This window comes from Cynocephalus volans, chromosome 12, assembly GCF_027409185.1.
Source record: "Cynocephalus volans isolate mCynVol1 chromosome 12, mCynVol1.pri, whole genome shotgun sequence".
Classification (NCBI taxonomy): Eukaryota; Metazoa; Chordata; class Mammalia; order Dermoptera; family Cynocephalidae; genus Cynocephalus; species Cynocephalus volans.
Genome location: NC_084471.1, coordinates 99858498 through 99873876, shown reverse-complemented (window position 1 = coordinate 99873876; position 15379 = coordinate 99858498). Strand labels below are relative to the sequence as shown.

The window sequence follows — 15379 nt, the reverse complement described above, 5'->3', positions numbered from 1 at the left end:
AAAGTCTAGTCTCAAGCTTTAACTGGCTATCTGCTATCTGCAACTGGACATAGAAATGGATATAATCTCAGAGAAAGAATAAAGAAAATGATACACTTTAAAAATGTTCCATATTTAAAGAGCTAATGAAGAAAGGAAAGGCATGGTCTAAGTGGTAGGAAAACCAAACAGTATAAAAAACACTAAGTCTAACTGAAAAACTTCTAAAAGAAATATCTATAGCAAATGCTGCAAAAAGACTAAAGACAATCATGCTTTATTCCTAATTCACAAATTAGCTATCTGATTAGCCCCTCCTTCCAAAATCTTAAAATTCAATGACACAAATACTTAGTAAGATCAAAACTAATTCACTATAATTCCTGAAGAGCCAACCACATTGGAATACATCAAGGGTAGACAAAATCCCCAAAATGCAGACAGCCAATACTCAGTTAAAAGATATTCTACTCTTTACCATCACAAAGTTCCATTCTTCTTTCTGCTAAGGATGAATGAAAAGGTCAATATCATAAGCAAAGAAAACCTTTTATTAAAAAGTAAAGCTATTGAAACACTGAGCTAAAGTCATTTAATTGCACTGCAAATATTCCCTTTCAATATTCCTTCAATAAAATCAGGCTTGGTGATATGAGACATTAAAAATTAGACAATATAATTAAAACTCATTAATTTGAGACAGGGTGATGGATATCACCTGATAAAGAATTAAAAACTGGATGAGTTAAGATGTTCTTAAGAAAAGAGAAAAGCATTACATTAACATTTGAGAACATTCACCTTCACACATACTTAATTTTTTTTTTTTTTAATTTCCAAGAGCCTTGATTCATATCCCAGAGGCTTGTCAAGCTAAACCTATAATCCAGATTTCCTGACCAAATCAGTGGTTTTTCTAACACACCATTTCTTAATCCTTAGATAATAATACCCAAAAAATCCCACCTCCAAACACATATGAATCTATACGATATGTCTAGAACTAATTGGTTACATTTTCCACTCATCATACAAAAAGAATCCCTTTACATTTTAAAGCATTTTTCAGTTTACATAAAGTGAAATCGGAAAAAGGGTTTAAATTGGTTTTAAGGATGGAGTAACTCTAAAAAAGGAGGCTGACTATGACGACATATGCAATGACAGCAGTAAAACAATGTTAAGAATCTGAGGAATCCCAATTCTAAGCATAACATACCTAAATTATGACTTGAATATGTTAACTGTAAAATAAAATTTTTTCAAGAGGTATTTTTGGTACTTTCTTAAAATGCCCTACTTTTTAAACTTAAACAATGTCAGAACTGAAAAGAACCCATCATTATAGAGATGGTGCAATTGAGGTCCAAGAAAATGAAGTAACTTGCCGGTAAATAACAGAGCTAGATATGACATAAAACAAGCTCCAGTGAGCAAATGATCTTGATAGCTTTTATTGAAAAACACTAGAGACTAAAAATCTTAATTATGTTTAAATAAACATTTGTAATCAAAGCCATACTGATTTAGAATTCACAAGAGACCATGCTAAAATTTATATTTGCTTAGAAAATGCTTTCTGTCCTAATAAGGAAAACTAACAGGATTACAAAAGATAATATTATAAAATTCAGTCACTCAAAAAATATTTATTGAACACCTATTATGTGGCAGGAACTATTTAGTCATGTGGGATATACCAGTGTAGATAATACTTTTAAACATACTCGAGATAAAATAATTATATGCATATAATTGATAGGAAAGTTATAAATCACATTTTTCCATCGACTAGGTCTACAAGAAGAATTTCAGTGTTAATATTATACTCAACAATAATGAAAATGTATTTTTAAAATATATATCTTTCAAAGCTGTTCAGTATGAATTCACTTCAAACGGAATCACTAAGGTTTAACTTTTTTAAAAAATACCTAAAATGATCTGGAACATGATATGATCCTTAACAAACAAAGAACCCTTAGAACTACTTGCAGATTTGTACCTGACATAGGCCCTTGACATCACTAAGATTAGTACCATAATTTTAGAATCCAGTTGAGGTACTCCACCATTAGGAGCAGCCCCATAATCAGGAATTCTCTTTACTCACTATAATGTAAGAATACCGCCTTCTGTAACTATGACTGTTCACTTTTGGAACAATTTTCATACACACATTTTTCTGTTCCTTAATCTGAATTCTACACAGCCAGCACTATTAAAAAAAAAAAATCTCAGACTAATAGAGGCCAAATTTAGAGGGGGAAATAAAAATCTTCCTTCAGTCTAAGCTAAATGAACTGATTACACAAAGAGCTCCATACTTCCGAAAGCACACAGATGTCTGCACTAGTTCCCAGGGCTCAAACAATACCAGTCATTGAATAGCTTTCCTTTTAGATAAGTTGACGTGAGAGCTCACTCAGCTCTTCTGAACCTCATAATTCAGGATCCTGGAACGCTGATAAAGTCTACATTTTTCTTCAGCACTGTTTTCTTATGATTTGTCTGGAAAGCAAACTTCATATTTCCCCCCAAAAATAAATCTGGAAATCGTCTCTTTTATTTGACAAGTAGTCTATCTACCTATAATTACTTTTCCTCTAAAACCACAACCCACAATACAAATCTAAAATCATTAACCTGAAATATTGTACCAAAAATAGAATATATATTTAAACGCATGAGTTAGGATTCCTGTACAGACCAGCCACAAAAAATAAATAAATATAATATAATATAATTTTAAATACACTCCATCGTGCTTATTATCAAACATATACCACTTAGCTGGATTTTAGTTGTTTCCAATTGTGTAATTTTTTAAACAGCCATATGACACAAAATTACTTCCCCAAAAATGAAAAGAAATATTAAGAGAAGAGTTGTTAAAGGGGAAAAAAAGGTAAGTTTATTCTCTTTCTTTGTCCACATTAAGCACAGAAATCAAAAATAATGAAAGATATTTCACTGTGTACTTAGCCAAACTTTTAGGCCTCAGGAAAGACAGTTATTTTTCATTGAACTACCTTTAGAAGCTAAATAACACTGCTTTCTACCTTCAAAGCACATTATTATTGATTCTTCCAGTAATATCTTTTATCAGCCGAATCTTTGGTGAAGTCTCACATTCAATATTGGAAAGTAACATAGATAAATTAAAGCCACAGAAACTCTAATGTACTTTTTAATTAAATGCCAAACTTATTTCCTAAGACACTTATCAGACCTGCTACCCAGACATAAAGTTCATTAGTTTTAAGGGACAAAATGGGAATGATTAATTTACTCACTGAATTATTAGATCCTGAATAGTCAAGAGTTGACTATGTATCCAGCTGCCTTTAATATATACTTTCATAATCATTACCCCTTATAGAATGATCAAGATACTGTCCTAGAACGGCGGTAATCAAGCTATTTATCCACCCATCCTCCTTAAGAGCATTGTAGCCCTTCTAGTTCCTTTATCACCCTTCCCCTCTCCACATACATACTACAAAATGCAAATAAAGATGCTTTGAAGAAAAAGTTGTCTCAAGTTTTCCGTCCTTAGACAGTAAATCCTTGAAGATAGATGCCCCCCCCAGCTCTGAACATATTAACCATTTAATAGATATTTGTGTGAATTTCAGTCATCATCCTTACAGTGGTAAGACTGAACTTGTCAAGAAGAAAAAAAAAACTTTATCTTTTCACCAAAGTATTCTTCCCTAATGACCAGTGAAAGCACCAAAATCCCATATGTTCTACAAAGCAGTAAACTCAGAAACATTTCAACATCTCCTGAGATTTACAAAACTGACAGCAAACACAAACTCCATTTTTCAAAAATATCTTAAAAGTTCTCAACGACCAAATTCTTTTATCAGCAGTTTACTGCACATAGAACACCTGAGACCTCCTCCTCAGGACACCCTTTTCCCTACCACCAAAGCCACTACATTATTTTCTGGTGCTTTTTTAAGAGCACCATCTGATATCAACAGATACCTCTTAATTCTGATCTAAAAATATAGAATATTTGTGCTTTCCAGAACATGTTACCCTAAAATTTCACTATCATATTACCCATGTTATCCTTTATGGTCAAACAAATCTTTCCATTTTTCTACAACATGGCAACTTCCGTTAACCTTTGTCACCAAGTCAAGTCTGATATCAAGACACAGGAGCACATATAAACCTTTCTTTTTTTTTCCCCAAATTCTACTTTATTACATAAAATTAACCCATTTCCTCCTACAAATGAAATGAGTTTTAAAGCATTCTAACATACTCAAGCCAAAGAAAACAAAGTATTAAAATAAATATTCAAAGGTTATTTATCTTTGGATTTTAACCAAATATTAGTAAGTCATTTCAGTTTCATGTTTAGATAGTTACCTACATTTATAGCCATGCCAATCTGGCATGACAATTTATTCTACACAGAAATATCAAGGAATAGCATATAGAATTGAGGCATAGTAACAGAGAAGCAATGTGGGTTGTGGGGACACAGCTCACGTTTACCCAGGGCTTTAAGTTCCTTTTCTCATTAGAAAACAAACCTTTACTGCAAATATATGTTTTGCTAACTAGAAATGAATTATTTAATAACTGAACTTTTTTTTCACTCAACACTGATATATTAAATAACACTTCAGAATTTAATATAAAAGACAGTAGTATTACAAAATGATTGTGTATATAATAAAAGTTATAAGATCTAAAAGATTTATTTCGTCTTGAGCTATCAAATACTGTTCTTAAGTCTTCATTCTTTCTTCTCTCTTCTAATTATCCTCTCATAATTACAAAAATAAATGCAGAAGAAAAACCAAGAACTTATTATAAACATGGCTATTCTGTAAGTGCTATTAGAAATAAAAAACTATTTACAGAAACACTTACTTTAAGAATACAACATAACTTTCCACATTCAAATCTACTTGACAAAGATGCCTAAATGATCTAAAATTCCTGTTTTTGATCTTGGGGATGAGGGGGTGAGGAAGGTATATACCAGTGGAGAGAAACAAGGAGGAGATGCAATGACCTTTGTACATTACATAAAAACTTACCCACTTGAAGGATCTAAGGCAATAGCTCTGGGTTGATCCAACTCTTGCCAAAATAAAACTTTTCGTAAAGATCCATCAAAATTAGAAACTTCAATCCGATTAGTTTCAGAATCTGTCCAGTATAATTTTTCTCCAAGCCAATCACATGCCAGCCCATCAGGAGACAATAATCCAGAAACAACAACATTCTGTACACTCTCAGTTTTGTTAAACTCTGTTCGTTTAATGGCTTCTTCACTGACATCACTCCAGTATATCAAGCCATGACCAAACACAAAGTCCACCGCAGCTGCATCCTCCAAGCCTCCAACTACAATCGTAGCATTCTCCTTGCCATTTGTAGCATCAACCAATCTCAAGTCCCGTCTGTTTGCATAAAGCAACAAAGGGGCCGCTAGAACAAAAAAAAGAAAAACATGTAAGTAAAAATGAAGAAAATATATTGGCTCTTATAAATTGGATTTCAAATGAGCATTAGTAAGAAAATACTATCAAAAATAAAAGTAAATAAATCAATAGCAGACTGTGTAAAATCTTTTCACGCTGATAATGTTATTCTTCTAGCATTTTAAAAACAAAACGTAGCAAGAACAGGAATTAATTCCACCAGGACAGCCTTTTCTTACTAAAATAGTCTGTCAGATAAAATTAAAAAGCTTGGCCATTCCAAGAATTGGCAAGGATAAGGAACTACTAAAACACTCACACTGTACTGGTGGGAATGTAAAATGGTACAGCCACTTTGGAAAACAGTTAGGCAGTTTCTTAAAAAGTTAAACATACAACCTACCATACAATCCAGCCACTCCACAGCTACTTATTTACTCAAGAGAAATAAACATTTGTCAATACAAACACTTGTACATAAATATTCATGGCAATTTATTTGTAATAACCAAAACTAGAATCAACCCAAAAGTCATCAACAGGTTAATAAATTGTGATACAGCCATATAAGAAAAATTAATGAACTATCTGTACATAAAAAAAGGATGAATCTCAAAATGATATAGAGTGAAGGAAGCCAGACCAAAAAAAAGAGCATATATTGTATGACTCTCATCTATATAAAATTTTAGAAAATGCAGACGAATCTATTATGACAGAAAGCTGATCAATGGTTATCTTGAGGTAGGGAGAGGGGGTGGAAAAAACGGGAGGGAGGGATGGTAAAAGGGCATGAGGAAACTTTCGTGAGTGAAGTACTATGTTACCTTGATTATCATGATGGTTCCAGGATGTATACATGTCAAAACTTACTAAATTTTATACTTGACCTAAGTGTAATTTATCATATATCAATTCATAGCTTAATAAAACTGTTAAACAGCCTAGCAGATAGTTCTTAATATAACTATTTTATTCTGTTCTATATTCTTATGAGAATGACCTTTGTATAGACCTAATACCAAAACTAAATATAAAGCTTATTTTAAAGAAATTTTTAAGCTGTTAGGCCTGAAGTAGTATAAATTGTTTCCTGTTTTTTTAAATATTTGTTGCAAGCTTCTGACATTTACTTTCCAGATATGAACTAGCAATTGAAAATCTAGAGCAACACCACCACCCTACACAACTTTCTGTGATGATGGAAATGTTCTCTCCACAGCACAATACAGTAGCCATGAGCCACGTGGCCATGGAGTGCTTAAAATGTGGCTAATGTGAATAAGAAGTTAAACTTTAATTAATTTTAATTTAAACAGACAAATGTGACTAGTGGTAGTACTGGATAGCGCAGATAGAGAGGCTGGAACAAAAAATACAAATAAGGCAGCAAGAAATAAGACCAGAGTTATGATGCAATAATCTATATGATCTTCTTCCATAATTACTTAAGATCTAAAACTGTGTCATCCAAAGCCAAGCCCAAGTACCATTTAAAAGTAACCACTCCCTCTTTTTTAAGAAATTACCCGTTTCAAAAAATTAAGGTGCTCAAAAAAGCGTAAAGAAAAAGTGACATTTAAGCCAGTTTATAGACTGCATCCGCCAAATGAAGTTATGATTGTGCACTATGTTCATCTAAAATACAATATGAACTTCCCTTCTAACTATGCTTAAGTCCAACTTTCTTAGTCAAAAACAGAGCTTTTTTAAAAAAGTGACTAAAAGTCCTTTCTGCTTATTCTGTATATCCGCTGCAGCTACTGGCAAACTCATAAATTCCCGACAGATTCACTTTTAACTCATTTCTGAACTTCACACATCACACTGATTTATCAGTCCCCATACCATTCACTGCATTATCTTATGAGGGTACTTCAAAAAGTTCGTGGAAAGATTCCTATTATCTTTTTTTTCATAGAAAAAAATCATACTTTATTATTTCTTGTGAACAAAATATTTCCCAGATGACAGCATTGTAAGTATTAATATTGGAATCAGTGGAAATAATAAATATAAATCAAATTTTTTAAGGTGATATTTCTCAGAAATGTATGTCTTCAGGTTACTGAAAATTATCTACAAACATCTGGTCTTGGGCAAACTTTTCAATCTCTCCAAAGAAGATGACGTCCGCCATAACGTTGTAAGAAAGCCCTCAAACAAAGAAGCTGTCCCAGAATCATATTGAGACCGGCATCGCCTGAGCCCCGCTCCCGAGAAGGGCGCCGCTTCCCCCAGGGAAGGGGACAAAGACCCCCCGCCACCGGCCCATGAGGATATTACCGTGAAAGGCTCAGCGGCTGCAGCAGGAACCGGACCCGGCACCGGAGCCACAGCGGTAGTGGCGGTAGCGGCGGCAGCGGCAGCAACGGTACCGCATCCTCACCTGGCGGCGGCAGCGGCGGCAGCAGCGGCCCCTCCTCACCCAAACATCAGGGCCCTCCAGACCCAGGCACCCCAACAATATCTCCTCAAGCCAAAGCCCCAGGACCCCAAGGACTGCATTTGCACACCCTCCCACCCAACTCCTCCTCGGGACCTGACCTGACTGAAGGACCTTTACCAGCCAACTGCTCCCACCAACTCACCCTAAGAGAGCCGGTCTACCTGCTGTGTTCATCAGACTGCCCAGTGGAACAGAAGATACTCTGCTCATTTCATCTGATCCGTGGACTGTGAAACCCCCAGCCACAATGAATAAACATCAAAGAAAAGATACCAAAAATACGAAAACTCAAGAAAGTACACCACCAAAGGATAAAAACTCTCAAGCTCTAGATCCTATAGAACAAGAAGCCCTTGAAATGACTGACAAGGAATTTCGAGTGATAATTCTAAGGAAACTGAATGAGATACAAGAAAACTCAGCTAGACATCATGATGAAATGAGGAAAAGTATACAGGACCTGAAAGAGGAAATGTACAAGGAAATCAATGCCCTGAAAAAAAATGTAGCAGAACTTGCTGAACTGAAGAAGTTATTAAACGAAATAAAAAACACAACGGAGAGTTTTAACCAGCAGGCTTGTGGAAGTTGAAGAGAGAACCTCTGAACTTGAAGATGAGCTGTTTGAAATAACACAAGCAGACAAAAAAAAAGAAAAAGAAAAAAGAATCAAAGGCATTGAAGAAAATCTGAGAGAGATATCAGACAACCTTAAGCCCTCAAATATCCGAGTCATGGGTATTCCAGAAGGGTTCAGGAAAAGGAGATTGCATTGAAAACATATTCAACAAAATAGTGGCAGAAAACTTCCCAGGTATAGGAAAAATCACAGATCTTCAAATCCAGGAAGCTAAACGATCTCCAAATGTATTCAACCCAAACAGGTCTTCTCCAAGACACGGTGTAGTCAAATTGGCAAAACTCAAAGACAAAGAGAGAATCTTAAAAGCTGCAAGAGAGAAGCGTCAAATCACCTATAAGGGAGCCCCCATCAGGCTAACATCAGACTTTTCATCAAAACCCTAAAAGCCAGAAAGGAATGGGATGATATATTCAAAATACTAAAAGACAGAGATTGTCAGCCAAGAATACTCTACCCTGCAAGGCTATCCTTCCGAAATGAAGGGCAAATAGTATATTTCTCAGACTAACAAAAACTGCAGGAGTTCACCACCACACGACCACCCTTACAAGAAATTCTCAAGGGAGTACTGGGTTTGGTTCCTGAAAAATAACTACCACTGCCATAAAAACCAAAGAAAAATCTAAACCCACTAGTATAATAAAAATGGCATTCATGAAGAGAAAACAAACAAACAAAAAGGCTATCTACAACCTAAGGAACCAACAAACACAGAAAACAAACAGTAAATCAGAAAGCAAGGAACAAAAGATACCTAAGACAACCAAACAACAATCAATAAAATGCTAGGAATAAATCAACACTTTTCAATAACAACTCGTAATGTAAAAGGCTTAAATTCCCCAATCAAAAGACACAGACTGGCTCACTGGAAAAAAGGGGACCCAACTATATGCTGCCTTCAAAGACCCACCTCACCCATAAAGACTCACATAGACTAAGAGTGAAAGGATGGAAAAAGATTTACCATGCAAACAGAAAAGAAAAACGAGCTGGAGTAGCTATTCTCATATCTGACAAAGTAGACTTTAAACTAAAAACCATAAAAAGAGACAATGAGGGACACTACATAATGATAAAAGGACTGATCCATCAAGAAGACATAACAATCATAAATATACATGCACCCGATGTTGGAGCAGCCAGATTTGTAAAACAAACTCTATTAGAATTAAAGAAGGAAATAGACACTAATACTATAATAACAGGGGACCTGAACACCCCACTGTCAATATTGGACAGATCATCTAGGCAAAGAATCAGCAGAGAAACACAAGATCTAAACAATACTCTAGACCAATTGGACTTGGCAGATATCTACAGAACATTCCATCCAACAACCTCAGAATATTCATTCTTCTCATCAGCACATGGATCATTCTCCAGGATAGATCACATATTAGGTCACAAATCAAGTCTCAACAAACTCAAAAAAATTGGAATTATCCCATGTACTATCTCAGACCACAATGGATTAAAATTAGAAATCAATAACAAACGAAATTCTGGAAACTATACAAACACATTAAACAGCATTCTGCTTAATGACTTATGGGTCCAAGAAGAAATCAAGCAGGAAATCAAAAAATTTATTGAAACTAATGAAAATAATGATACATCATACCAAAACCTGTGGGATACTGCAAAAGCAGTATTGAGGGGGAAATTTATTGCATTAAATGCTCACCTCAGAAGAATGGAAAGATGGCAAGTGAACAACCTAACACTTCACCTTAAGGAACTAGAAAAATTAGAACAATCCAAACCTAAAGTTAGCAGATGGAAAGAAATCATTAAGATCAGAGCAGAACTGAATGAAATTGAAACCCAAAAACCAACACAAAAGATCAATGAATCAAAAAGTTGGTTTTTTGAAAAGATAAATAAAATTGACAAACCATTAGCATGGCTAACAATAAAAAGAAGAGAGAAGATTCAAATAACAAAAATTAGAAATGAAAAATGTGATATTAAAACTGATTCATCTGAGTCTCCCTAGAGCTTTGCTGTTGGAGGTAGCTGTGGTCTTGTGGGTTGGCCGGCCCCGAGCGGCAGCGACATGGAGGAATTCGACTCCGAAGACTTCTCCACCTCGGAGGAGGACGAGGACTACGTGCCGTCGGGTGGAGAGTATAGTGAAGATGATGTAAATGAATTAGTGAAGGAAGATGAAGTGGATGGTGAAGAGCAGACACAGAAAACCAAAGGGAAAAAAAGAAAGGCTCAGAGCATTCCAGCCAGGAAGAGGAAACAAGGTGGCCTGTCAGTAGAAGAGGAAGAGGAGGATGTCAAGTCGGAATCTGAAGGAATTAGCAGCGAGGAGGAAGATGAATCTGCAGAGCAGGAAAAAGGCAATGGGTCAGAGGATGCAAGGAAAAAGAAGGAGGATGAACTCTGGGCCAGCTTCCTCAATGACGTGGGACCAAAATCAAAAGTGCCCCTGAGTACACAAGTTAAGAGAGGAGAGGAGACTGAAGAGACAAGTTCAAGTAAATTGTTGGTCAAAGGAGAAGAGCTAGAGAAACCTAAAGAAACAGAAAAAATTAAAATCACCAAGGTGTTTGATTTTGCTGGTGAAGAAGTGAGAGTGACTAAGGAAGTGGATGCTACATCTAAAGAAGCCAAATCCTTCTTCAAGCAAAATGAGAAAGAAAGACCACAGGCTAATGTCCCTTCAGCTCTGCCGTCACTCCCTGCTGGGTCAGGGTTAAAAAGATCAAGTGGCATGAGCAGCCTTTTGGGGAAAATTGGAGCCAAGAAGCAGAAAATGAGCACCCTAGAGAAGTCCAAATTGGACTGGGAGAGCTTCAAGGAAGAAGAGGGTATTGGTGAAGAACTCGCCATCCATAATCGAGGGGAGGAGGGGTACATTGAACGGAAAGCATTTCTAGACCGAGTGGATCACAGACAGTTTGAAATTGAACGAGATCTCAGGCTGAGCAAAATGAAACCTTGACATTATGGGGAATGTCAATAGCAGCTTAATCCTGTTTACATTGTGACCTTTTTGTGCATCTGTGAAGTATTTCCAGTGTTTCTCACCGTTTCCCAGCAAGGTCTCTTTTCCTACAACTAAGTTCTGTGTATCTTGATTTCACATGGTTTCATTCATTTTACTTTTAAAAGTTTGTCCTTAAATAAATAAGTAAAATAAAAAAAATAAAAAATAAAAAATAAAAACTGATTCATCTGAAATACAAGAAATCATTTGAGACTACTATAAACAACTATACGCCAACAAGTTTGAAAATCTGAAGGAAATGCATAAATTTCTGGACACACACAAGCTCCCAAAACTGAGCCATGATGATGTAGAAAATCTGAACAGACCAATAACAATAAAGGAGATTGAAGTTGTTATCAGAAAGCTCCCAACAAAGAAAAGCCCAGGACCAGATGGATTCACAGCAGAATTTTACCAAACATTCAAAGAGGAATTGACACCGATTCTTTAAAAACTATTCCAAAAGACTGAAACAGACGCAAATCTCCCAAATTGATTCTTTGAAGCAAACATCATCCTGATACGAAAACCAGGTAAAGATATAACCAAAAAAGAAAACTACAGGCCGATATCCTTTATGAATTTAGAGGCAAAAATCCTCACTAAAATACTAGCAAACAGAATACAGCAACACATATGTAAAATTATTCACCACGATCAAGGGGGATTCATCCCAGGGATGCAACGTTGGTTAAACATACGCAAATCAATAAATGTGATACACCATATTAATAAACTCAGACACAAGGACCATATGATCATCTCTATAGATGCTGAAAAAGCATTTGATAAAATTCAACACTCATTCATGACTAAGACCCTCTAATAAGTTAGATATAGACGGAAAGTATCTCAACATAATCAAAGCCATATATGATAAACCCACTGCCAATATCATCCTGAATGGGGAAAAGCTGAAAGCTTTTCCTTTAAGAACAGGAACTAGACAAGGATGCCCACTCTCACCACTCCTATTCAACATAGTGTTGGAAGTACTAGCCAGAGCAATCAGAGAAGAGAAGGAAATAAAGGGCATCCAGATTGGAAAAGATGAAGTCAAACTGTCCCTGTTTGCAGATGACATGATCCTATATATCAAACAGCCTAAAGCTTCTACAAAAAACCTCTTGGAGGTGATAAATGATTTCAGCACAGTAGCAGGATACAAAATCAACACACAAAAATCAGTAGCATTTCTTTTCTCCAATAGTGAACATGCAGAAAGAGAAATCAAGAAAGCCTGCCCATTTACAATAACCACCAAAAAAAATAAAATACTTAGGAATTGAGTTAACCAAGGATGTGAAAAATCTCTATAATGAGAACTACAAACCACTGTTGATTGAAATTGGAGAGGAAACAAGAAGATGGAAAGATATCCCATGCTCTTGGATTGGAAGAATCAACATAGTGAAAATGTCCATACTACCCAAAGTGATATACAAATTTAATGCAATCCCCATCAAAATTCCAATGATATTTTTCTCAGAAATGGAAAGAACTATCCAGACATTTATATGGAATAACAAAAGACCATGCATAGCCAAAGCAACGCTGAGCAAAAAACATAAAGCTGGAGGCATAACACTACCTGACTTTAAACTATACTACAAAGCTATAATAACCAAAACAGTATGGTACTGGCATAAAAACAGACACACTGATCAATGGAATAGAATAGAGAATCCAGAAATCAACCCACACACCTACAGCCATCTGACCTTTGACAAAGGCACCAAGCCTATACACTGGGGAAGAGACTGCCTCTTTAGCAAATGGTGCTGGGAGAACTGGATATCAATATGCAGGAGAATGAAACTAGACCCACACCTTTCACCATACACTAAACTCAACTCAAAATGGATTAAAGAATTAAATATACACCCTGAAACAATAAAACTTCTTAAAGAAAACATAGGAGAGACACTTCAGGAAATAGGACTGGACACAGACTTCATGAATACGACCCCAAAAGCACGGGCAACCAAATGAAAAATAAACAAATGGGATTATATCAAACTAAAGAGCTTCTGCACAGCAAAAGAAACAATTAACAGAGTGAAAAGACAACCAACAGAGTAGGAGAAAATATTTGCAAAATATACATCTGACAAAGGATTAATATCCAGAATATACAAGGAACTCAAACAACTTTACAAGAAAAAAAACAAGCAACCCAATTAAAAAATGGGCAAAAGAGCTAAGCAGGCATTTCTCTAAGGAAGATATACAAAGGGCCAACAGACATATGAAAAAATGCTCAACATCACTCAGCATCCGGGAAATGCAAATCAAAACTACACTGAGATACCATCTAACCCCAGTTAGGATGGCTAAAATCAAAAAGACTCTGAACAATAAATGCTGGAGAGGTTGCAGAGAAAAAGGAACTCTCATACATTGTTGGTGGGACTGCAAAATGGTGCAGCCTCTATGGAAAATGGTATGGAGGTTCCTCAAACAATTGCAGATAGATCTGCCATATGACCCAGCTATCCCACTGCTGGGAATATACCTAGAGGAATGGAAATCATCAAGTCGAAGGTATACCTGTTCCCCAATGTTCATCGCAGCACTCTTTACAATAGCCAAGAGTTGGAACCAGCCCAAATGTCCATCATCGGAGGAGTGGATACGGAAAATGTGGTATATCTACACAATGGAATACTACTCAGCTATAAAAACAAATGAAATACTGCCATTTGCAACAACATGGATGGACTTTGAGAGAATTATATTAAGTTGAAACAAGTCAGGCACAGAAAGAGAAATATCACGTTCTCACTTATTGGTGGTAGCTAAAAATAAATAAATCAATTCACACACACACACAAAAAAAACCGGGGGTGGGGGGGAAGAAGACACAACAACTACAATTCCTTGAAGTTGATACGACAAGCAAACAGAAAGGACATTGTTGGGTGGGAGAGGAGAGGGAGGAGGGAGGGGGGTTTCGGTGATGGGCCACAATAATCAACCACATTGTATATCGACAAAATAAAATTAAGGAAAAAAAAAAAAAAAATCTGGTCTTGGAAAAACACAATTTTGGAAGAACTCCTTCGCAGTGTGAGAGTAACCTAATGTGCATGCATAAAATCTATTTCTCTAGTTGAACTGAAAATAGGTATACCTCTATTGCTAAATTCTAATAATATTCTTATTCACTTTTTAAAACTTTACATAAAGTAAAATCACCAGCATTCTTCTGAACTTGCTACTTTCTCAAACTGTATATAGCTATCCCAATAACACGGTGAGAGTCTTGGCTTTTCTTTTTTTTTCCCCCCTTAAAGTCTTAAGTATAATAATTTTATGAAGCCTCTTCTTTCAATGCTTCCTAAATCCAACTTTCTAATGATTTTTTAAAATATAGCATTTGGGGACTATTTTACAATTCAGGGTTTTATTTGTGTATGTTGGTTCTTTCAAGCCACTTCACACAATGGTGCTGTATGACAACCCTGGGGGAAAGTGATGATAAGACAGGGCAAGTATGGATCACCAGTTATGTTGAAACTCAGGCCCTCAAAAGGATGCAAGAGAGAACCAGTAATTATCTATCCTTCAGGCTGGATAAAAGCAGAACAAACACACATTGGACGGAAACAAACGACAACAATAAAATCATTACAGCTTTGCTGACCACGGTGGTACTTAATTATCTCTATTTTAAGACTTTTCTACACTTAGGTCTCTCTCTCTATTCAAGGCACAGAAGATCGTTTCCTCCTTAGTAATGCATGTGTGGATCTTATCTTGGCTGTGTATTTATTACAACCAGTGGTCTAAACCATCAAGGCCACTGACAGCATGCTGGCTCTCCACCCTTTTTCTTGTTCTGTAAA

General features: G+C 35.9%; 2 protein-coding genes across 3 annotated transcripts in view; one reads left to right on the top strand and one right to left on the bottom strand.

Moving 5' to 3' along the window:
* The window catches only part of LRP6 (LDL receptor related protein 6), a 160552-nt gene that overhangs the window by 128702 nt on the left and 16471 nt on the right, over positions 1–15379 (bottom strand). For both annotated transcript variants that reach the window (XM_063074658.1, XM_063074659.1), the window contains exon 2: positions 5049–5442. In XM_063074658.1, coding sequence (XP_062930728.1) covers positions 5049–5442 — 394 coding nt within the window. The remainder of the gene's footprint in view (positions 1–5048; positions 5443–15379) is intronic.
* LOC134361039 (craniofacial development protein 1-like) lies at positions 10526–11564 on the top strand. Its single transcript, XM_063075946.1, has one exon. The coding sequence runs from the start codon at positions 10587–10589 to the stop codon at positions 11481–11483; it is 897 nt and encodes a 298-aa protein (XP_062932016.1). The 5' UTR covers positions 10526–10586; the 3' UTR covers positions 11484–11564.